The sequence below is a fragment of the Neoarius graeffei genome, chromosome 3 (assembly GCF_027579695.1).
Source record: "Neoarius graeffei isolate fNeoGra1 chromosome 3, fNeoGra1.pri, whole genome shotgun sequence".
NCBI classification, from domain to species: Eukaryota; Metazoa; Chordata; class Actinopteri; order Siluriformes; family Ariidae; genus Neoarius; species Neoarius graeffei.
The window spans coordinates 79,843,116-79,868,101 of NC_083571.1; the positions used below are offsets into that span (position 1 = coordinate 79,843,116).

A 24,986-nucleotide genomic window follows, 5' to 3' on the forward strand; every position below is an offset into this window, starting at 1 on the left:
TTGATTACACATAGCAATCTTCTGGATATATCTAAAGTGAGATAACTTATAGATAAGTTATCGCTAGTTGATTACACTACAGCAGCCGTTTAGACCACCAGCTATTTCACTTCTGGTAAAACCGCTAAGAAAAGTCACGTGACTGAAACCCATCATGAGTGGGGGCTTGTGGAGCAGATGAGCTTTTATTATGAAGTGCGGGCTTTTACAGTGACACGCTGCTGAGTGAGTGAGAGAGAGAGAGAGTGAGTGAGAGAGAGAGAGAGAGAGAGTGAGTGAGAGAGAGAGGGAGGGAGTGAGTGAGAGAGAGAGGGAGGGAGGGAGTGAGTGAGTGAGAGAGAGAGAGAGAGAGAGAGAGGGAGGGAGTGAGTGAGTGAGAGAGAGAGAGAGTGAGTGAGAGAGAGAGAGAGAGAGAGAGAGGGAGGGAGGGAGTGAGAGAGAGAGAGAGAGAGAGAGAGTGAGAGAGAGAGGGAGTGAGTGAGTGAGAGAGAGAGTGAGTGAGAGAGAGAGAGAGAGAGAGTGTGAGTGAGTGAGTGAGAGAGAGAGGGAGGGAGTGAGTGAGTGAGTGAGAGAGAGAGAGAGAGAGAGAGTGAGAGAGACAGACAGACAGAGAGAGAGAGAGAGTGAGTGGGTGAGTGAGAGAGAGAGAGAGGGAGTGAGTGAGAGAGAGAGAGACAGAGTGCAGGCAGCACCACTACGAGTCAGTCACGCGCACAGCGGCCAGAGGGAGCGCGAGACTGTTTCACTCAGCGGCACTCAGGCGCGCGCACATATAAAAGCACCACTACCTGCAGTTTTCTGGTTGACGCGCGCGCGCACACTCACACCTTCAGTTTTACTGCTGAGAAACTCCGGGAGTGCAGCAGCGCATGCGCCGCGGAAAACAAGTGAAGGTACGGACTTTACCTTTCTTAACAGTCAGTCAGAGAGAAAACTACTTTTAAAAAGTAACAAACGGTGTCAGAGGCGTCCTTTAGTAAATGCCGTTTCATCCTTCAACGGTTTAAATGCTGACTTTTTTAACTGTTAGACTGTTAGTGTTTGGTGTAATGTAATGGGTCAGTCAGACTACACTGACTTAACGGGACAGAAAAAAGGACATGATGTGAGGAGGAGAACAAGGCAGGTAGAGTCTCCTCACACACCTGCAGTAATGTATATCCCTGATTTAGAGGCTTTCTGGAAGAAAATATCTACGCTGGGGACGAGAGAGAGAGAGAGAGAGAGAGACGGGCTGGGGACGAGAGTGAAAGAGAGAGAGAGACGGGCTGGGGACGAGAGTGAAAGAGAGAGAGAGACGGGCTGGGGACGAGAGTGAAAGAGAGAGAGAGACGGGCTGGGGACGAGAGTGAAAGAGAGAGAGAGACGGGCTGGGGACGAGAGTGAAAGAGAGAGAGAGACGGGCTGGGGACGAGAGTGAAAGAGAGAGAGAGACGGGCTGGGGACGAGAGTGAAAGAGAGAGAGAGACGGGCTGGGGACGAGAGTGAAAGAGAGAGAGAGACGGGCTGGGGACGAGAGTGAAAGAGAGAGAGACGGGCTGGGGACGAGAGTGAAAGAGAGAGAGACGGGCTGGGGACGAGAGAGAGAGACAGACGGGCTGGGGACGAGAGAGAGAGAGAGAGAGAGAGACAGACGGGCTGGGGACGAGAGAGAGAGAGAGACGGGCTGGGGACGAGAGAGAGAGAGACAGACGGGCTGGGGACGAGAGTGAAAGAGAGACAGACGGGCTGGGGACGAGAGAGAGAGAGACGGGCTGGGGACGAGAGAGAGAGAGAGACGGGCTGGGGACGAGAGAGAGAGAGAGACGGGCTGGGGACGAGAGAGAGAGAGACAGACGGGCTGGGGACGAGAGAGAGAGACAGACGGGCTGGGGACGAGAGTGAAAGAGAGACAGACGGGCTGGGGACGAGAGAGAGAGAGAGACGGGCTGGGGACGAGAGAGAGAGACAGACGGGCTGGGGACGAGAGAGAGAGACAGGCGGGCTGGGGACGAGAGAGAGAGACAGGCGGGCTGGGGACGAGAGAGAGAGACAGGCGGGCTGGGGACGAGAGAGAGAGACAGGCGGGCTGGGGACGAGAGAGAGAGACAGGCGGGCTGGGGACGAGAGAGAGAGACAGGCGGGCTGGGGACGAGAGAGAGAGACAGGCGGGCTGGGGACGAGAGAGAGAGACAGGCGGGCTGGGGACGAGAGAGAGAGACAGGCGGGCTGGGGACGAGAGAGAGAGACAGGCGGGCTGGGGACGAGAGAGAGAGACAGGCGGGCTGGGGACGAGAGAGAGAGACAGGCGGGCTGGGGACGAGAGAGAGAGACAGGCGGGCTGGGGACGAGAGAGAGAGACAGGCGGGCTGGGGACGAGAGAGAGAGACAGGCGGGCTGGGGACGAGAGAGAGAGACAGGCGGGCTGGGGACGAGAGAGAGAGACAGGCGGGCTGGGGACGAGAGAGAGAGACAGGCGGGCTGGGGACGAGAGAGAGAGACAGGCGGGCTGGGGACGAGAGAGAGAGACAGGCGGGCTGGGGACGAGAGAGAGAGACAGGCGGGCTGGGGACGAGAGAGAGACAGACAGATGGGCTGGGGACGAGAGAAAGTCTTAGGAATAGTGCTGGTTTCCAAAAATCCTCTTAAAGTTTAAAAGAACTGAGATATATACTGTATATATCATACACGTGTGTGTGTGAGAGAGAGATAACACACACGTGTGTATGATATTTCATCTCATTATCTCTAGCCGCTTTATCCTGTTCTACAGGGTCGCAGGCAAGCTGGAGCCTATCCCAGCTGACTACGGGCGAAAGGCGGGGTACACCCTGGACAAGTCGCCAGGTCATCACAGGGCTGACACAGACAACCATTCACACTCACATTCACACCTACGGTCAATTTAGAGTCACCAGTTAACCTAACCTGCATGTCTTTGGACTGTGGGGGAAACCGGAGCACCCGGAGGAAACCCACGCGGACACGGGGAGAACATGCAAACTCTGCACAGAAAGGCCCTCGCCGGCCACGGGGCTCGAACCCAGACCTTCTTGCTGTGAGGCGACAGTGTTAACCACTACACCACCGTGCCGCCGTGTGTACGATATATGTGTGTGTATATTATACAGTGTGTGTGAGAGAGAGAGAGAGAGAGAGGTGTGATGCTCGCTCTGTCAGATTAATTTTTTTTTTTTTTTGGAAAGCCCAGAACAGTAATAAACCCTTCCAGAAGGATAAGTCTGTCTGTACAGAATGTCAGAAAGAAATGTAGCGCTCTCTCTCTCTCTGTGTCCTGGGTTGGTACAGTAATGATGATGAGTTGGCTAGTTTATAAAAGGCCATTGTATTAAGTGCTTTCATGCCAGTGGGGTGCTGACCGAGGGTTTGGCTCGCGTAACTTTTTTCTCACCAGATAAGTTTAACCCTATTCAGATGCGTTTCTTTCCTTTCTCTCTGTCTGCGCGTGCATGGACCTGGAGGAATGTGAGCTGAAGACATTCCTCTCTGTAACGGCCAAGGAGACATCACCATCAAATGGGATTACCAGGAGAGAGAGAGAGAGAGAGAGAGGGGTTGTAGTCTCAGTGAGCCATGCTGCCTCTAAAAGGAGGGTGAAAAGAAAACAGTCTGGATCTATTTTATGTGGTGTGTAAGCAATTACAATGAGAGAGAGAGGGGGGATGGTTAGTAGGACAAGGAGAATGAGAAGTTATAGAATGCAATGAAATGAAAGAAAAAGGTGAACTATGTGCAAGCAGAGACATTTGTATGAGTGAGTAAGCAGAAGGAAAAGAGCGAGAGAGGTTGAAGGGTGGGGTGCGGTGCTGAAACATGAAACAGCAGTGATCGTCGAGGTCATTCAAACTTGTATGGGGTGAAGGAGGAGAGAGAAAGAGGATGAGAAGACAGAGAGAAAGGCCACGAGAAAGATTGTGGAAAGTTTTATGGAGCTTTTCCTGCATCGCTGTGGAAGGAGAGGAGAGCAGAGCAGAGTGCCAGCAGCACGTACAGGGACTCCGGCCAGCACATGGGGTTTTGGGTGGGAGCCTGAGACGGAGATCAGATTTGGGTCAGGCAGGAACAAGCTCCACTTAATGCCTTTCGTGGCAGGAAGCGAGTGTTTAGCTTTGTGAAGTACAGGAGGTGAATAACATTCATCAGAGGTGTCTGGTCAGGTTAGAGTTCAAAGGTTGAGAATTTCCTTGATTGAGTAGGAAAACGACAGATCAGGGTTTTATTGGGGCTAGTGGACCAGACTGCTTCTGACTGACTGACAGGGCTGTTATTGTACTCAGACATGTAAGAAATCTCGTTTCACTCCATGGTGAGACCATGCAGATGTGTGTGTGTGTGTGTGTATGAGATGAGAAAAGTGACTCAAGAGGCATGCCAAAACATTCAAGACCTTCATTTTTATTGCAATCAAAGAATGTAGAGATTGGGGGGGGGAAGCTGTGAGACTGGTTTTACGGGACTAGAGGGAGGAAAAATAAAGCAATCCAGGAGCTAAAACTGATTTTCAGTCAGGACTTTCCAGTGTGATGATATTTCTGTTCTGTGCAACTTTTAACAAACAAGATATTCCCAGGAATCTTTATAAAAAAACAAAAATGTATTCCTGTAAACCTTTTTTTTTTTTGGAAAGTTATATCAAGAATCAGGCGGCACGGTGGTGTAGTGGTTAGCGCTGTTGCCTCACAGCAAGAAGGTCCGGGTTCGAGCCCCGTGGCCAGCGAGGGCCTTTCTGTGCAGAGTTTGCATGTTCTCCCCGTGTCCGCATGGGTTTCCTCCGGGTGCTCCGGTTTCCCCCACAGTCCAAAGACATGCAGGTTAGGTTAACTGGTGACTCTAAATTGAGCGTAGGTGTGAATGTGAGTGTGAATGGTTGTCTGTGTCTATGTGTCAGCCCTGTGATGACCTGGCGACTTGTCCAGGGTGTACCCCGCCTTTCGCCCGTAGTCAGCTGGGATAGGCTTCAGCTTGCCTGCAACCCTGTAGAACAGGATAAAGCGGCTACAGATAATGAGATGAGATATCAAGAATCAGAATCCCAAAAGACATGTACACGCACACATTTCAGCCTTGTTTAGTTATGTCCACTTACTTTTTCTCTTTAACTCAATGAGCTCTGAAAAGTGTTTTAATTTGAACTAATCTGTGCAAGTTTTCAAAGGTTAGACATGAATTACTTAGTTGTCTTGACTAATTGAGACTTTTTCTGAGTTGAAACAAAGGTGATCGTCAAATTAAGTTAACTTGCATTTTCAAGGCAGCAGGTGAACTTGGATTTCCAAGTTAAACCAATTTGAAATGTTTTATATTGTACTTCATTTGTGTTACCTTATCACAGATTTGTCTCGATGTCGGTGGAATTCTTGGTCAAGGAGACCGAGCTAATGTCGAAACGAATACGTTATTGCTTGTTTCAAGGTGAAAACGTTTGGTAGGAGTCATTTGGTTCATCGGCACACAGACTGACTGATCATTGACAAAGAGGCTATACAGTATGATGAGACATGAAGTCTGGAAACAGACCTTTCATCAGCTAAATGATAATATTTATGTATAGACTCCAGTCACTTCATCTGACTCAGAACTGGTGGAAAGAAGAAAAATCCGAGGCGATTGAGACAGAGGGTTAGTCATAACGTAGTCTGCTTCCAAGCAGCTTCAGCGTTTGGGAGCGGTGATGTCATGAAGATGTAACTATGATGGAAAGGTGTGATTTGCGATGAGAGCAGAGCAGGAGTGCAGGTGTGCCATCTTAGTCATGAATGTCCACACAACTGTGACGTACACTGCTTAGTCTGAGAAGGTCTACACAGTCTGAGAACGAGACGTGTTTCGGCTCGAGCACGGCTTTGTATCTGGTGTTTGCTGGAACAAAGCGCTCCAAGGATTGTTTTAGCTGCGTTGTTAATTGCCCCTAAATCTGGGGAATAAAAGGGGGGGGGTATATTCTTCATGCTTTTCATTACCATGTTTTTAGTGTCCTGGATTTACTTAGTTTTTTAAATTATTATTTAATTCTGTCTCTCTTTGAAATGCACCTGTTTGTAGAACAAGCGTCAAACTTAATAATCTTTACTAACAGATGCACTTGTGTGTGTGTGTGTGTGTGTGTGTGTGTGTGTATGCATGCACATACTTTTGCACTCTGTTTCTGTTTACAAAGGGACTCCAGTGATCATCAGCTGTTTACACTTAACAACTTCCTGTCTTCCAGCAGCTATTTCCTGCTCTGCCACTGCATACACAGTAATTGTGCAGTCATTTGCCTGTTTCTCTAATCAACACATGGAATTCGACTTGCCGCAGAAGTCAGCGCTCGTAATGATTCCATTTTCACCCGTCGTGCATTTGAGCTACACGGTGGGGGGGGACATGGACACTCTCATGTTTGTCATTATTTTGCAACAAGTTAATCAACTAACTGTCATGAGTGATGTCTATTTTCCTCCTCAGAACACGAGTATAGTATACTATATACAGTATAGTCTGTGTTATAGATTTAACAAGCAGATATATGGAGGGTGGTGCAGTGCTGATCACTGTTGCCTCACAGCAAGCTGGTTCTGGGTTTGAACCTGTCGGTCGAATGGGCCCTTTCTGAGTGGAGTTTTGCGTGTTCTCCTCATGCCTGTGTGGGTTTCTTCCTAGTGCTCCGGTTTCCTCCCACAGTCCAAAGACGTGGATTAGTTAAACTAGGTGCTCTAAATTACCTCAAGATGTGACTGCGAGTGTAAATGGCTGTCTGTCTCCGTGTTAGCCCTGCTATAGATTGGAGACCTGTCCAGGGTATACTCCGCCTCTCGTGCAAAGTCATCTGGGATTTGCTCCAGCTCATCCACAGTACTCAATGGATAAGCATTAGAGAAATTGAATGAATGAATGAATGAATGTTTCCCCGTTTATATATGCATGTTGTAACCAGGGCTTTGAACCAGAATTTTTTTCCTATTGGTTCGTTCCGAACAGAAACGGAATTTTAACGTTTCCGGTTTTGGGTTCCACCATTAAATAGACGTTCCCGAACCGGTTAGAACAAAAAAATTTCATTCCCGGAACGGTTAATTACGTTCCCTGTCAGCTGTTTAACAAGTGGCTATAAAATTATGTCTCTGTCTCATCCAGCTTAAGCCAAATGTAGGCTAATTCTATTACAACCTTCATTAAATAAGACAAGAAATAATTCAAAACAATTATTATTTCAAATGTTGGCGATTTGGATTCTCAGTATGTCTTCCCATCTACACAAACAGAAAAAGTGCCAAAAATGAAAGATAATTCGTTTAGTGTGTTACCAAAGGCTAGTCAGGCCCTATGCATTGATAGGCTAACAGAGGTTAACGTCATTTAATGTTCGCGAGCCTCTCATTAACGTGGACAAATATATTGATATCGTGTTTGAAATTGACGTTTTTGAATAACGATAGACTGCAATATTTACCTCTTATTTAAGATGTGGAAACGTGATAGTAGTCCACCCTCCCGCTCTCTCCATTCAGTCAGCGAACGTCACACAGGAAGTGAACCCCAGCGGGTCATAGAAACTTGCGCAGGAGAAGAATGACTTTTTTATTTGTAGGCTACGGAAACTTTGAGGAATGAAATAAAAACCGGTATTAACCGGTTACCATTATTTTTAATAAGCGTATCTGTTCCGGAACATAAAAAATAATAAAGTTTCTGGTTTCGTTTCTGTTCCATGTGAAATAGAAAAAGTTCCCGGTTTTCGTTCCTTGAACTGGTTCAAAGCCCTGGTTGTAACGTCGCTGTTCTTTCTCACAATGCTTAAAAGATGTTTAGGGACCGAAGACATCAAGTGATAAAGCGTTTTCAGGTGTTATTTTGTCCCCTTCTTCCTGCAAACAAGTCTTAAGGTCTGCAAAATTACAGGGTCGTCATTTGTCATATTTTTCATTTCAAAATTCACCACACATTCTCTATTGGGGACAGAGGGACAGGCACCCTCTTCTTCCACAGCCATGCCTTTTGTAATGTGTGCAGAATGTGGTTTTGCATTGTCTTGTTGAAATATTCCTAGAAAAGATGTCGTCTTGAAGGCAGCATGTGTTGCTCCAAAATCTCAATGTACTTTTCTGCATTAATTCTGCCATCACAGAAGTGTAAGTTACCTTTACCAAGGGCACTGACACAACCCCATACCATGACAGACCCTGGCTTTTGGACTTGATGGTGGTAACAGACTGGATAGTCCTTTTTGTCTTTGGTCCAGAGCACACAGTGTCCATTTCTTCCAAAAAAAAAAAAGAGACCTGTAATACTGCCCACAACACACTGTGCGATGGTCCATCCCAGATGCCTCAGAGCCCAGAGAAGTCAGCGACACTTCTGGTCACAGTTAACATAAGGCTTCCTTTTTGCAAATTTTTAGTAATGTTTTAACTGGTGTTTGTGGATGTAACTCTGTATTGTAGTGCTTGACAAAGTAATCCTGAGCCCATGTGGTTATATCGGCTGTAGATGAATGACCGTTATTGATGCAGTGCCGTCTGAGGGATTGGAGATCACAGGTGTTCAGCTTAGGCTTGAGCCCTTGCCCTTTACATACTGAAATTCCTCCAGATTCCATGAATTGTTTCATGATATGCACCATAGAGGGTGAAATATCCAAATCCCTTCATATCTTTCTTTTGGGGTACATTGTTTTTACACATTTCAATTATTTTCTTATGCATTTGTTGACAAACTGAAGATCCTTGGCCCATCTTTGCTCCTCAAAGACTTGGCTTTTCCTGGATACTGATTTAATACCAAATCATGATTACAATCACCTGTTGACAATCACCTGTTTCAAGCAGGGATGCAAACAGCGCGCCTTTTGGCGGATGCCGCCTTTTTCACGACTGAATCGTGCAGATCCAATTTTTTTTTTTAGGGGGGGCGTTGGAGTGTCTGATTATAATTTCATCAAAGTAAATTCTGTATTAAAATTACTAAATAAGCAAATGGCGTTACAGTCCATGAAACATAAGAAGTATAAGTATGAGAAGAAAACAGTAAATCAAAAAGCTGCGCATGTTTGCAATTGATGAATCAAGTCACATCATTAATTGTTTTACCTCATTACTAGCCCTTAATTGCCCCCATCCCAACTTTTTTTGGAATGTGTTGCAGGCCTGAAATTTGTATATTAACAAATGAAATGAAGTTGACTAGATAAAACATGAAATATCTTGGGTTCATACTGTCTGCAATGAAATAGAAGTCAGCTTAGAAATCATCAGTGGTTTTTTTTGTTTGTTTTTTTTGTTTTTTTTAAAATAAACTTGCATTTTCCATTACTATCCCACCCTTTTTTGATTTTTGGGTTGTGTACACTCGCGGGCCACTTTATTAGGAATGTGTTCTTGATTCTAAGATTGCTGTTATTGGCTGTAGGAGTGTGGTCGTCTGCTGTTGCATGCTGAGATGCTTTTCTGCTCACCAGGGTGTGAAGAGATGCTATGAGTTACTGTGGCCTTTCTGGCAGCTCGAACCAATCTGGTCATTTTCCTCTGACCTCTCTTATCAACAAGGAGTGTCCACCCACAGAACTGTCGCTCACTCGATGTTTTTTTTTTTTTCTTTTTTCGTACCGTTCTGTGTCAACACTAGAGACTGTTGTGTGTGTGAACCTCAGGAGATCAGCAGTTTCTGAAATACTCAAACCAGTCTATCTGGCACAAACACTCATGCCACAGTGAAAGTCACACTTTAGCTGTGTTCACATATATACCGGTACGATAGTGGTATAACTGTATCGATACAAAGTATACCGGTACAGTTTAGTGCATCTGTCCACACTAGCGAGAAATGCTTGCGGTTTTCTTTCACGGTAGTTGAAATGCGCGTGCGCGAAATGTTTCCGTGGTTACCGAGTAACTTCCTTCCGAGAATATGGCGGATGAAACAACGCGTGTGTGCTTTCTGTTGTCAATGTACAGTCTGTATTTCTGGTGGTCATTTATTCAGTCGAATCGTATAAAACGCCCGAGGCAGTTGAGAAAGAAACAAAGAAAACGAATCGTGGAAAGCACGTGCGTATTTTATTGTATTGTATGAATAACCCGGAAGAAGTAGGAATGGTTCATTGCGCATGCGCATTATATTTGTATCGATACAGAACCGCTTCATCTGTCCACACTACAGCGAAGCGCTACAGTACCGATACTGTACCGGTACGAAATCCATACATTTGTGGGTTTCGTACCGATACAGTTATACCGCTACAGTACCGGTATAGTTGCTAATGTGGACAGGTGTTGCGGTACGAAAGTAGTATCGTATCGGTACAAAATCCCTAGTATGGACAGGGTATTTGAGATCACAGTTTTTCCCATTCTGAGTTTTTAATGGGAACATTAACTGAAGTTGTTTATTTTCTGCATGATTTTATGCATTGTGCTGCTGTCAAGGGATTGGCTGATTTAGAGAACTGCATCAAACAGCAGGGGTATGGGTGTTACTAATGGAGTGGTGTATGTGTGTGTGTGGGGGGAAGAAGAGTGTTGATTTGATGTCATTTGCTGAACTTGGGGTTGAGGAGACCATCTGAGTAGGAATTCCAAGTTTAGGGGGGTGTTTTCTTTGGTTTTGTCCTTGTTGGAGGTGAGAGTTATGACTTTTGGTCAAATGCAGCAGTCAGTGTCTGAAACAATCGTTGAATACAGCCATTAAGATCTGAGAATGTCACGTCTCAATGTCTTTGGGAACGATACAGGCTGGTCAGTTAGGGATAAAGGTCTATCGGGGAAATGAAGCATGGAAGCAAATGTTGCCCTACTTAAGTTCACACAGTGTGACATGGGACATTAACTGACCCCACCAGTCAAGTTTGGCTCACTGATTTTTCCTATAGGCACAAGTGCATCTTGTATCCTATGACTACTGAACTAAAGGTCACATTGCTAATGTCCATCACAATAGACGTGCATATGCACAGCTTAAAATGTGGCGGTATATCCCATTTATAATGCAAAAACAAAGGGCTGAAAAATACAGTCTCCATTTTTCTTCTGTACAGTTTTCCTCCCTAAACTGATCTTAGCCAAAGGATAAATGTAGCTAATACAGCAGTTTCCTGAACTGTCTGCCCAGCATTACTGCTCGGATGAGCAGAGCGAAGAAAAGCTTCAGAAGAGCACTGAGAGAGCACAGAAGGTGGAGGAATGGACAGAAAGGGAAGGATGGAACCGAAGAAATAAGTAAGGCAAAGTGACTGGCATTTGTTTGTGTGTAAAATGATTTGGTAGCTTTTTGGACTGAAGCGCAGATTGACAACACCGCTCCATCAGCATGGCAACAAGAAGGCCTGCTGCTTCGTCTCTTTCTCTGGCCACACAGAGAAGGCGAGTGCAAGGTGGAAGAATGCAATTGAAATGTCTGAATTAGGATTGTGTCTTGAATTCCTGTAATCATGTGGCTCATGTTTCATGTGATGGTAGCTGAACTTTTATATAACCCACCCCCCCCCCCCCCCCCCCCCCCACACACACACACACCTTTTAAGGCAAATAAAACGCTTCTGGGTTTTACGACCTTAAAAAAAAAAAAAGGAGAGCAGTATTTTTAGAAAGTGGGTTTTATATTATGAGCATTATTAATAGCCCAGGAACATGGAAGAGGATATTTTTAGAAGCGTCCTGTAACTTCAGACATGGAAAAACGTCTTTCAGAGTGGAATGGTGTGGAGAAGAGATGGAGAGATTAGTCTGACTTCAAGCGAGAAGGTGGAGAAAGGGAACGTTGTTGAACCCAGTTTCATTTCAGTCTGCAGTCATGTGCATCAGAGATGGGGGGACTCGAGTCCATGACTTGACTCGAGTCCGACTCGAGTCGCCAGATTTGTGACTTGTGACTTACTTGATCAATATTAAGAAAAGACTTGACTTTGACTTGCTTTTCCTGACCTGCGACTTGACTTGACTTTTGTCATGTGACTTGACAAGTCACATTACAAAAACCTGTCTGGTTAAAACATGCCTTGTTAAAAAAAACAAAACAAATAAATTATTAGATCGATATTGCTTAATTGTGCGCGGGTGTTCCTGGCCTGCTGCATATCAGCAAACCTGGCAACCCCACTCCTCCCAATGCAACGTGCAGGCATGAGCGATCAGATGGAGAGATGGCGAGCTCTTCGACCAACACCATCCCGAAAATTATACATTATGGATTCAAAGACTATTGGACAACACAAAATAAAAGAGGAGCGACATGCAACATCTGCGATGCTAAAGTTTCTGATACTGCAAGCACTACATCAAATTTCATCAGACATTTCAGGACAGCTCATAGAGAAAGGTAACGATGTGACTTTTGCTGCTTGGCTGCTAACATCTGAGACTTCTACAACAGAGACTACTAGGCTATAGTGGCTTGATACGTTAATATTTTGATATTAGCTAAAAAAACAAAACGTACCGTAGAATGCGAAATAGCTGCAAGCAGTGCTAACGTTATGACTAACGGTTAGTGCTAGCAGCGTCTGAAAACAATGTTCTGGTGTTACAGCTAACTTAGTTAGCACTAACGTTAGCGCTGTTTGCAACTATTTAGTCCACTACTTTGTGTTTTTTAGCTAATATTAAAATTTGGCAGTTTGGTGATTAAGCTCATTAATGTAAACACGTATGGTCAAAGAAAGAGCTAGTTGAGGCACGAGATTAAATTTAACATAACGTAAGGACAAGAGGGGAAGAAAAACAACTGCAAACAAAATTTGAACGATGCATTTGCACAGAGACGGTTGGACTTTGATTTGCATCCCTGAGCTTAAACACCAAAACTGGCTAGTCATGAATGTAGTCCTTTGCACAGGGAGCACTGGCGTGCACACGCGCGCTTACATTTCTCCAGTTGGAAACCTGCGAGCTCTTTCAGGGTGGAAAAAAAAAACAAAACAGCCCAGCACGCAGTTGCGCACTTCTTGTTCAGACAAATGATTTCGTTTTATCAGCAAACCCAGAGGATTTCACACACTGCTCAAATGTAACGAGTAACGACTGTATGGTACTTCAGTAACTAATGATGTTAAGTAAATTGGAACTGCAATGTGTTACGTTCCTATGTTCCATCCTGACAAAATGTTTAGATATGAAGAGTACCTTCGCTCAAAGGTACTCCATCGGTCGCAACTCAGTGCAAGGGTTTTAACTAGTTTGGTTTTTTGCAAGTGTAATGGCCACTGGTAATGGTTCACAACTCAAGATATTCTGATGCTTTGTTACTGTAGGCTCACATTGTTTTTCACATTGCTCTCTCTCTCTATCTCACACACACACACACTCTCTCACACACACACACCCACACACACACACACACTTGTTGAATTAAGCACATTGTTCTTCAACTGTTCCTATGTTTCTTTTTATATACAGTATGTGATAATTGCCACAGATACCCGACCACAAAATGAGCAATCCAGTATTTCAGTGTGTGCACATTTAGCTACAGTGCTTCACTCATTCACACACACACACACACACACACACACACACACACACACACACAGGGAAAAACAACTGTTGTCTTCTGACTCAGGATAACAGATTTTCATATTATTATTAATGTATTATCATACATTGTTTAATTTCACATACAGTAATGAGATTATTTCATGTGGTGTAAGTAATAAAAATCTGTTTTAGATTCATTCATTTTCAGCTGATTCATTAACTCGTTAGTGTGCATAAAAAAGATGGTTTTGGTTTGGTGAATACAGACATTTGAAAAACTAATGACTTGACTCGTGACTCGACTTGACTTGCTTGACTTAAGCTCTGCTTGGACTTGATTTACTTGATCCTCCTATAGAGATGACTTGGACTTACTTGAGACTTGAGGGCTAAGACTTGTGACTTACTTGAGACTTGCATGTATGGGACTTACTCCCATCTCTGATGTGCATACTGGAGCAGGTTTTCTTCAAGGACCTCTCAGTATTTGACTGTATTTATACTTCCATCGATTCTGACCGGCCTGCCCATCCCTGCTGCTGAGAAGCACCGATGTAGCATAATGCTGCCACCACCATGCTTCACTGCAGAGATTGTATTACCCAGTTCATGTGCAGTACCTGGCTTTCACTTGATGTAAGTCTTCGGAGTTTAACTCAAAGTTCAATTTCATAAGGTTCTTATCAGACCGGAGATGCTACCCCCCCCAATGCTTTTGGATTATGAATTGATGGGGAGATCAAATGATGGTAGTTGAACTAATAACTAATATAATTTTTCCACCAACGGTTTTACAACCTGAAAATAGAAGAAATTGTATTTTTAGATACCAGTGGCCACTGGGTTATTGGTCACCTCCCTGATTAGGACCTTTCTAGCCCAGTTACTGTGTTTGACTGAAAAGCCCTGGTGGTTTAGCCTGGCAAGCCAGACTAAATGTGAATATTTAGTCTGGCCTCGATCCGTAGACATTTCTGAAGCGGGTAGGAGGAACAACCCGCTGTCTTTCAAACTGTCTGTGCGTATAGGCCAACGCTCTGATCAATCAGCGCAACAGTGACTGTGACGTAGTCAGAGCGACAGAAAGCAGTGGGGGAGGCCTTGAAATAAATAATTTTTCAAAATGCGTATTAATTAATAAACAGGTTCTAGATATTAAGAAGTTTGGAGATAATGACCACAAGTTTGGAGTCTGTACCACATACACATTTTTTTTCCAAGTGTTTTTCAAGGGTTTGCTTAAACTGTTTTTGAGAGTTTTTATTTAGTGGTGTTTGGTGAAATAATTTCCCTTAAATTTAAAATAACGGGAAAATAAGAAACAATCAAAAAGTAATGTTTCAAAGCTGTTTATTAATTCTTCGTACTGCACAAACTAGCCCCATCCTTTTGGCTACAAGCGGAGCCAGCTGGTAGATCAGACTTTTGCCATAGCCGGTCGGCAAAACAGCGAAAACGTCCTTCTTGAAAAGGAATGAGCGGAGAGCCTCTTCCTGCTCATGTTTCAACGAAAACTCCAAGTCTAATTCTTCTAAAACTGATTCCAAAGCGGAGTCAAACGCACGCTGTTCACTAGCCGTAGCCATCTTTCCTGTTGCGCTTTCTCCAGCGTCGCGCAGCTTTGTCGTCACTCCTGCAAAAGCCCGCCCAAAGAATCCAAACAAAAACCTTGCGTTGTGATTGGCGGGCACAATTTGATGCCCGGGGTGTTTTTGTTTATATGGTGCGAGGCTAGACCCATTCGCTAGGCAAAAAATATTTTTGGCCGCTAGGTGGTTGGGTCTAGTTTACTAAGCTACTGGCGGTTCATAGTGGTTTCAGACTTTACAAATGCTTTATAAAATGAGTTTATCCCCCTGCCCAGGTCCAAATTTGCAAATTGTGGACATCATGGCTTGGTTTTTGGTCTAGCGTGCACTGTGAATTGTAGGACCTCGTACACACAGGTGTGTGTCTTTCAGAATCCTGTCCAATCAGTTGAATTTACACCGGGCAGACTCGCTCACGTTCTCAAGATAATTAAAGCGAAAAAGGATGCTTTTGAGCTCAGTTTCATGTTAAATTGCATTTGTAGCACAATAAAATATGCTAAAACCAAAGGGATCTGAATACGTTCCGAACCCATTGTATGTACCGTGTTCTCCAAAATATTGGCACCCTTTATGAAAACGACAAAGGAATAATGCATGCTATCAATGACTTCAGCTCCGACATGCAGGATGTTTTATTTCCAACAAAACCTTTCTCTTCCTGTAGTGTCTAACAAGATTAGAGATGCTCTGGTCTTGGAGGCTCTGGGTCCATTTGGAAGATTTTAAGCTCGTTTATGTCCTTTCAGGTTTGTGCATGTTGTTGTGCCTCTTCAGTTCAGACCACAGGTTTTCAGTAGGGTTCAAATCCTGATGCTGAGACATTTAATTTGGCAAAACATGAGTCTGTGTTTCTTTAACCGTTTCTGGAATGATGTGGAAGCACGTTTGGCTTATCTTGTTGAAAGCTCTATCTATGGCCAAGTCTGGACCTCCTGACAGAAGCAACCTTGTTTGGGGTTGAAATATGGCAGTCACTGGGGTGAAATAATTTTGACACACATTTTGAGGGGAAATACGATTCTTTTAAAAAGTAGTCCTGTTATTTGACTGGGCATTTATTTTATACAGTTTTTTTTTTTTTTTTTTGCTCATTTGTCTGAATGGTGCACTGGAGAGGTGTGTGTGTGTGTGTGTGTGTGTGTGTGTGTGTGTGTGTGTGTGTGTGTGTGTGTGTGAGATGTGTGCGCTCTGAACAGAACCAAAAAAGGAATGAAAGCAAAGCGCCTCCCAGGGCTGAGTCCGAATGTGTTTCAGCCACTGCCAAACTATTCCTGTAAAAGTGCTCTTTCTGTGGTTGCACACTCCGGACAAGGCAGGAGAGGGGAGGGAAATGAACAAGGGGCTGAAGGGAAAGACACAAAGAGAAAGAAGACACTGCTGTGTGTTTGTTTCAGGGTGAGTATGTGGAAAGCCTGGAACTTGTGGTAGTGACCCCAGGGATGATTTGGGTTCAGGGCTTTTTCTCACTGTCGAATACTGAGATTGTACAAACATAGCCTTATGCACCATTTTTCTTTTAGCGTTATTTTGCATTGCATAAAAATCCATTTCGTTCCCTATGAACATGGCACGTTCTGCACAACACGACCTCTCCCCTGCTTTTTCTCTCTCCCCCGGTCCTTCTTTCTCTTTTTCTCTGTCTGTTTTCAAGGTCTTATCAGGTCTGTCAGACTCATTTAAGCTGCAGGAGGAGCGAGGGAGGGCTTTCCCCTCGACTTTTAAAAAGTAAAAAAAGAACAGAGAGCAGAAACCAGAGTGACTAGCTGCTCCACATCTGGAAACAGTTAGGCTAAAATGTGCTTGAAGCCTACTGACAGAGCAAGGGAGCAGTCTTCATACCATACCACACATACACCAGTATGAAAGAGAGAGGAAGCTTGCTTGCCCTACTGCTTTCAGTCATTGTGACGGTGTTTGCGTTGGTTGTTAAGGAATAATATCATGCAGGTTCTTCTGAGGGTTACACCTGAGTAGCTTCACAATGACATGGACTAACCGCTTGTTCCTGCAAGCTATTCAAACTCAATAGGCCTATGATTCAGGAAGTTGGACAGGGTGTTCCTTCTGGTTTTGTGGACTTTATCTACAAAGCAAACACATTAATTCACAGCTAATCACCAAACCGCCATTATAAGCCATGAGGCATCACTGAGATGTCTTCAGTTCAGCTGGATAGATAGATAAATGGTAAACAGCTGGCTATACATATAGCCTCTCAAATAACAAATATCATTAATAATAATGCATTTTGGGCGGCACGGTGGTGTAGTGGTTAGCACTGTCGCCTCACAGCAAGAAGGTCCGGATTCGAGCCCCGTGGCCGACGAGGACCTTTCTGTGCAGAGTTTGCATGCTCTGTGTCTGTGTGGGTTTCCTCCGGGTGCTCTGGTTTCCCCCACAGTCCAAAGACATGCAGGTTAGGCTAATTGGTGGCTCTAAATTAACCGTAGGTGTGAGTGTGAATGGTTGTCTCTGTTGCCCCTTTTCCACCAAAGCAGTTCCAGGGCTGGTTCGGGGCCAGTGCTTAGTTTGGAACCGGGTTTTCTGTTTCCACTGACAAAGAACTGGCTCTGGGGCCAGAAAAACCGGTTCCAGGCTAGCACCAACTGTCTGCTGGGCCAGAGGAAAGAACCGCTTATGTCAGCGGGGGGCGGAGTTGTTAAGACCAACAACAATAACAAGACCGCGAAAGATCGCCATTTTTAAGCGACGAGAAGCCGCAGCTGTACAAACGCGAAGTCATCCATTATTATTATTATTATTGTTGTTGTTGCTGCTGCTGCTGCTGCTTCCGTGTTGTTTTTGCTTCGATATTCGCGCCAAGGTTTATGCAAACGTAGCGACGTAACTGACGTATACAGCGACGTAATGACGTATACAGCGATGTAATGACGTAGCTCCGCAAGCTATGGAAAAGCAAACTGGTTCTCAGCTGGCTCGCAAGTTGAACGAGTTGTGAACCAGCACCAGCCCTGGCCCCGAACCAGCCCTGGAACTGATTTGGTGGAAAAGGGGTAGGTGTCAGCCCTGTGATGACCTGGCGACTTGTCCAGGGTGTACCCCACCTCTTGCCCAGAGTTAGCTGGGATAGGCTCCAGCTTGCCTGCGACCCTGTAGGAGAGGATAAGCAGCTACAGATAACGGATGGATGGATAATGCATTTTATTTATAGGCAACTTTCAAGGCACTCAAAAACCCCTCAACACACAGTAAAAACCCGAGTATTAATCAACAATATAACGACACAATTGCATCAAATCCTCAGTAATCAACAAAGCATAAAATGCATAAGAATGGGAAAACTTAACCGCTCATCTGGTTAACGTTAGAGTCAGACAGAATAGGCATGTTTGAAGAGGTAAGATTTGAAGGTTGGAAAAGGGTCAGTATTACAGATCTATTATAGAAGAGTTCCAGAAGTGATGGGCAACACAGCTAAAGGCTGTAAACCTCATGGTAGTCAAACGAATAGGAGGTGCACTGAGATTAACAGAAGAAAAGGGTTTAAGAGTGCAAGAAGATGTGCAGGAGAGCGGAGAGATGGGTAGGAAGGGGCTAGGTTATGAAGTGTCTTGAAAGTGAAAAGAAGTGATCTTAAAATCAACGCGGTATTTCACAGTGAGCCAGTGAAGTTGCTGGAGGAAAGGAGTAATATGTATTATGGAAGGGGTATTGGTGATATGGGCAGGTGTATTCTGAAGCAGTTGAAGTTTATGGAGGTGTTTGTGAGGAAGACCAGAAAGAATAGAATTGCAGTAATCAATGCGAGATGTAATTGGAATATGTAGAACAGCAGTGAAGCGAGGTGCAAGAGATGGACGTAAAGGATTGATATGTAGACCGAGAGAGATTATTGAATTGTGATTCAAAGTAGAGGTCTGCACGGGACAGAATTTTCAGTCCCACTCCCACCCGCTCCCGCATTGTGCAGTCCCGCTCCCGCAAAGAATTATGATTTTCAGTCCCGCTCCCGTCCGCGCCTGCCGTATTTTGTCCCACTCCCGCCCGCAAATCCCGCATGATGCAGACGTTCGCGTTATTTCTCACAAAAGTTCTTGTCATTGGCTTGGGGAATTAAACATGCTGAGCTTAGCTGAGCTCTCCACTGACCGATCCTTCACCTAGCGCATGTAGCGAGGGTGTGCGTTGCCAAGTGGCATGCGCAGCTGAGGCTTTACAGAGATACCCATTGTGAGCTTCACTAGAGGAGCTCTGCTCTTCTGCCATGATCGGAGATCTCAAACACGGAAGAGCGGAAGGGAATCGGAAACGTACGCGAGATTAGACCACTGTGGCAGCGGGGGCGTGGCCAAGCAGCAGTCTGTGAATGGAGGGCGGGGTCGGGGAAGGTAAGTGGCTAGGTCATTACACCTGATGTCAATTTGTGTGTGTGTGTGTGTGTGTGTGTTTGTTTGTTGCAGGGATGGAGTATAAAGGGAGGGGGAGAGGAGAGAAGAGGGATTCGCTCCCCGACCACAACACGTGTGTGTGAGTGAACGAGTGAAAGAAAGAAAGCTGAAAAGCTCAATAAAGTGAGTGGGTGTGAACACGAACTCTCACCTGCCGTGCTTCTGTGCTCCACCCACATCGGGGATTACTACAGTGGTGCTGAAACCCGGGACGCACATCACTCACTTTATTGAGCTTTTCAGCTTTCTTTCGTTCACTCACTCTCGCACACACACGTGTTGTGGTCGGGGAGCGAATCCCTCTTCTCTCCTCTCCCCCTCCCTTTATACTCCATCCCTGCAACAAACACACACACACACACACAAATTGACATCAGGTGTAATGACCTAGCCACTTACCTTCCCCGACCCCGCCCTCCATTCACAGACTGCTGCTTGGCCACGCCCCCGCTGCCACAACCACATCCACAAATTTAGGCATCTTAAAATGTTTTTATTAATGCCAAATAAAATATCCAGCACAAATTATATATGATAGACATAAATTAATAATTTATAAATTTTATTTTAAACACGTTTTTAGTTAGCGGGACTGCAGCTTATCACCTCTCCCTCCCACTCCCGCATTGTGCACTCCCCCTCCCGCCCGCGCCCGCAATGAGCTTTCAAAATTTGTCCCGTGCTGCACTGCTTTGCGGTGGGTCCCGCGGGACTCCCGCGGGAGTGCAGGGCTCCAATTCAAAGCGTAATGTACTGTCAGGGATGATGCCCAGACTCTTAACCTGTGGGGAGGGAGAAACTATGGCATTCTAATAGGGTGCATCAGTTGCCCCCTAAAAATGAAAAGTTCCTCCGATCATGATGCATTTTTGTTTTTATGTTCCTTTTGGTAAGAAAACACACTGGGTGAAATATTTTGACAAAATTCAAAAGTTTAATGGTGGCACCAGGAGCTCAGAGTTATTGAAAAAGCTGCTATTTTATGACTTTTATGACAAAATTTCGATCACTTTTCATGAAACATTATGGCACCTTATAGAGTATACCAGATATCTTAGATACACATTTTTAGTACATATTCTAAATATATTATCAAGCACAGTTTGAGTTTTAGCTGTTCATTGAATCATTGTTCAACTACTTTTAAACAATACAAATGTATTATGAATCACATTAATGCTTCTCAATCCCTTGCAAAGGTTCTTAACATGATCTCTGGGTCACAAGGAATCAATAAATGGAGTCCAACATTGTGATTCAAACCTTACGCGAAAACATAAAATAAGCGTTTTTTGGCAAAAAATGAACCTCATGGTGCCACCATTAGACTTTTGAATATGGTCAAAAAATTTTACAGGATGTTTTTATTGGTGAAAAGGAACACCCGAACAAAAATGCATCAGATTTTATGAAAGTGAGGGCAACTGATGCACCCTACATTCTAATGAATTAGAGGTGACACTCTGGTTGAAGTCTGATCTCTCTTATGAATAACTGGTACAGGTAGTGTCTTAAAACGTGTTTGTATAATTAATTGCAACATATATACACCTAGGGACGAGTGATGTGTTCATCTTAGATTGTGAACAATTAATGTCTTTAAAAACCAACATGAAGAAAAACGTTATACCAGGCACAAACCCAGTCCTGACTTGTGACCGTGAATATGGTTACAGGTTTGATCTAGGCTAATCTTTCCCCACCATGGGCTATGACTTCCTCCTAAGGAAATGGACGAATGTACTAGTTTCCTGCCAACACGCAAACGTGTACCACACATGCTTACGACTTTCCTAATCTTTCCAGTGGTGATGTGTGAAAGTACATTTATTTAAAAATCAGCTCGTCTTTTCATTGGACCAGTCTGCTAATCGGTCTTCTTGAAAGTCTGTTTAGGGCTGTATATATAATGAGTTTGTAAACCTGACCCCTGTCCTTAACGCTTCAGTCACATGCTCTGTGTGTGGCAATGTACAAAGTCCTTTTGCGCTTTTCCTGATATCAAAATCCGAAGCCTGAGCTCCGTCTACAGGCAGGTGTTCTGTGTATAGCGAAACAGGATTTAACACCAAAATGTATCAATATAACATCAGAGTGCATTATTATGACTCTAATACACAAGTGTCCAATATCTCTGTCCTGTTCATTCATTTGGGTCACGTGAGCTTGTAAAAAGTAATACTGAAACAGCCTGTACGAATTATTACTGTGTTTTCACACTATCTAGAATGCACACCAGACCCATGTTTGCCTCAGCCATGTTCTGCATGTGCCACTGTACAGTGTGTGTGGACTCGAGTCTCGGAGGGAATAGTTCTAGACAAGCAGCAATGCTACTAGCTTAAATACCTAATATACAGTAGTATGATGGTTAACCTCAGGTATGATTTTTGATTCTAATAACTAGCATCAGCCAATATAAAATAATGAGCAATGATGAGTAATTGTGGCAATTTGTATTAGGCTATTAAACGTAGCTATTTAATTCAATGCTCACTTGGTTTACTGTATGCCCTTAAAGTGAGACGGCCTTACGAGTTCATAAAATTGGTGAAATTTAGTTCCCTCTGGGGGCGGCACGGTGCTGTAGTGGTTAGTGCTGTTGCCTCACAGCAAGAAGGTCCTGGGTTCGAGCCCCGGGGCCGGCGAGGGCCTTTCTGTGTGGAGTTTGCATGTTCTCCCCGTGTCCGCATGGGTTTCCTCCGGGTGCTCCGGTTTCCCCCACAGTCCAAAGACATGCAGGTTAGGTTAACTGGTGGCTCTAAATTGACCATAGGTGTGAATGTGAGTGTGAATGGTCGTCTGTGTCTATGTGTCAGCCCTGTGATGACCTGGCGACTTGTCCAGGGTGTACCCCGCCTTTCGCCCGTAGTCAGCTGGGATAGGCTCCAGCTTGCCTGCGACCCTGTAGAACAGGATAAAGCGGCTAGAGATGATGAGATGAGATGAGTTCCCTCTGGGCGGCACGGTGGTGTAGTGGTTAGCGCTGTCGCCTCACAGCAAGAAGGTCCGGGTTCGAGCCCCATGGCCGGCGAGGGCCTTTCTGTGTGGAGTTTGCATGTTCTCCCCGTGTCCACGTGGGTTTCCTCTGGGTGCTCCGGTTTCCCCCACAGTCCAAAGACATGCAGGTTAGGTTAACTGGTGACTCTAAATTGACCGTAGGTGTGAATGTGAGTGTAAATGGTTGTCTGTGTCTATGTGTCAGCCCTGTGATGACCTGGCGACTTGTCCAGGGTGTACCCCGCCTCTCGCCCATAGTCAGCTGGGATAGGCTCCACTTGCCTGCGACCCTGTAGAACAGGATAAAGCGGCTAGAGATAATGAGATGAGATGGGTAGTTCCCTCTGAAACTTGGTCTTTGTGATACATTTATTTCTGTAATATCTCACAGAATATCTGGCCATTCTGTGGCTGGGAAGTTTGAGGGGATTCCTGAGCAAATAAAGTGCATGAAGTTTAATTTGAGGGGATTCCTGAGCAAATAATGTGCATGAAATCGCTCACTTCGTGCAGTCAAGCAGACAGAGGAAGTCCATGTGCGCATGTGCAGGTTTACCTTTTGACCGTGCACTATCTATCGATTACATCGTTTTGTCGTTAAACGAACAGCTGATCACATCGAGGTGCTCGCTGACCACCGATATTTATTAGTTTGGGCCTGCATTTCCTTTCCTTCGCAACATGACGCCTTTTCTTCTTGCTTTCCGTTACTGTAGTCCGTCTTTCACGTTTCATTCTTCTTCTTGATCATGATTAATGATCTTGGATCCCATCTCCCAATGTACAAGTATGTCGATGACTGCACTGTTTACGAAGTCGTCTCAAGGTCGTCTAATTCCTCACTCCAGGCCGCTGTTGATAAAATCGCTAAATGAACTGATCACAACAACATGCGTTTGAATGTCAAGAAAACCAAGGAACTTCGAATATCTTTCATTAAGTCTCCTTTGGCACTGGAGAGCCTTTCCTTGGCTGAAACTGAGATTGAAGTTGTTGATCACTTCAAGCTTCTTGATCTAACTATCTCTTCCAACCTTACCTGGAATTCCCATATCAATGACCTGCACTAAAGCCAGCAAACGGTTGTATGCTTTGCGTATCCTGAAACGCTCTGGCGCCCCACCAAAAGATCTGGTAACCATCTACTGTGCATTCATTCGTCCTGTTCTTGAGTACGCCTGCCAGGTTTGGCACTTTGCTCTGCCACAATTCCTTGCTGAAGAACTAGAATCCATTCAACGTCGAGCACTAAAGATCGCTCTACCAAGCTTATCTTACAATGATGCTCTCTACCATACTAAGTTATCCACCCTCAGCCAACGAAGACTGGCTCAATGCCAGAGACTCTATAAAGAAGTCACTCTTCAAGAATCTAACAAACTGAGGGATCTGCTATCGGATATAAAAAAACATTCATACCATCTCCGGAACCCACGCAACTATCAGACGTTCAAGTGCAGGACTAAGCGATTTCAAAGCAGCTTTGTACCTAGCGGTGTTAAGATATGGGATAGTGATTTATAGGACTTGATTTTTTGATTATTATATTTTTATAGAGTAACAAGATTTGTATTTGTACATTTGTAAATATCTATTTTTCAAACTTATGGTTTGCAATTGATATTAATAAAATATCATTATTATTCATTCGCACACTCGCGTCCTCCGTTTTTCTCTCCTGTTTCAAATTTGTATCCCACAATGCCTTGCATGAACGGGGAAAGCCCACCACGTGATGCATGATGTAGTAGCTTGAATTGGGTCATGGTGAAGCAGGAAAAAATAGCGCAGAATTTAGGGCCATGTGGCCCTGAATTCATTAATTGTTCTATTTTTAAAAAAGCATAATAAAATTGGAAGTCTGTGATTTGGAATTCAGTAGCTTTCGGGTCACTAAACAAAACTAATTCGGTGTCGGAGAAAATTCTTTTACACTTTAAAATCCGAAAGGCGGGCGGCACGGTGGTGTAGTGGTTAGCACTGTCGCCTCACAGCAAGAAGGTCCTGGGTTTGAGCCCCGGGGCCGGCGAGGGCCTTTCTGTGTGGAGTTTGCATGTTCTCCCCGTGTCCGCGTGGGTTTCCTCCGGGTGCTCCGGTTTCCCCCACAGTCCAAAGACATGCAGGTTAGGTTAACTGGTGACTCTAAATTGACCGTAGGTGTGAGTGTGAATGGTTGTCTGTGTCTGTGTCAGCCCTGTGATGACCTGGCGACTTGTCCAGGGTGTACCCCGCCTTTCGCCCATAGTCAGCTGGGATAGGCTCCACTTGCCTGCGACCCTGTAGAAGGATAAAGCGGCTAGAGATGATGAGATGAATCCGAAAGGCAGTCTACCTTTAACTAACTAGGCTTGTCTGACTGTAAACAGGATTGTGCAAAACCTACTAATCCAATTTACATGAAACTTGGTGGAAGGGTGTAGCATATACCAAGGAAGATCTTGTTACATTTTGGAGTGGATTGGAGTTACGGGGCAGATCCATGAATTTTTCATTTTTGCTAATGTTGCGAGAGATGGTGTTTGGCTTTGATAAAGGCCTGT

General features: G+C 44.7%; 1 protein-coding gene across 4 annotated transcripts in view; it reads left to right on the forward strand.

Annotated features, from left to right (window-relative positions):
- palld (palladin, cytoskeletal associated protein) overlaps positions 1-24,986 on the forward strand; it is a 178,636-nt gene that overhangs the window by 128,536 nt on the left and 25,114 nt on the right. The window contains exon 1 of one of the 4 annotated variants that reach the window (XM_060917425.1): positions 12,100-12,291. The exons of 2 other annotated variants lie outside the window; for them this stretch is intronic. In XM_060917425.1, the coding sequence (XP_060773408.1) occupies positions 12,116-12,291 (176 nt within the window). In that variant the 5' untranslated portion in view covers positions 12,100-12,115. Of the gene's footprint in view, positions 1-12,099; positions 12,292-16,349; positions 16,433-24,986 lie in introns of those variants that run through there. One more of the 4 variants, XM_060917426.1, reaches the window with a different exon arrangement.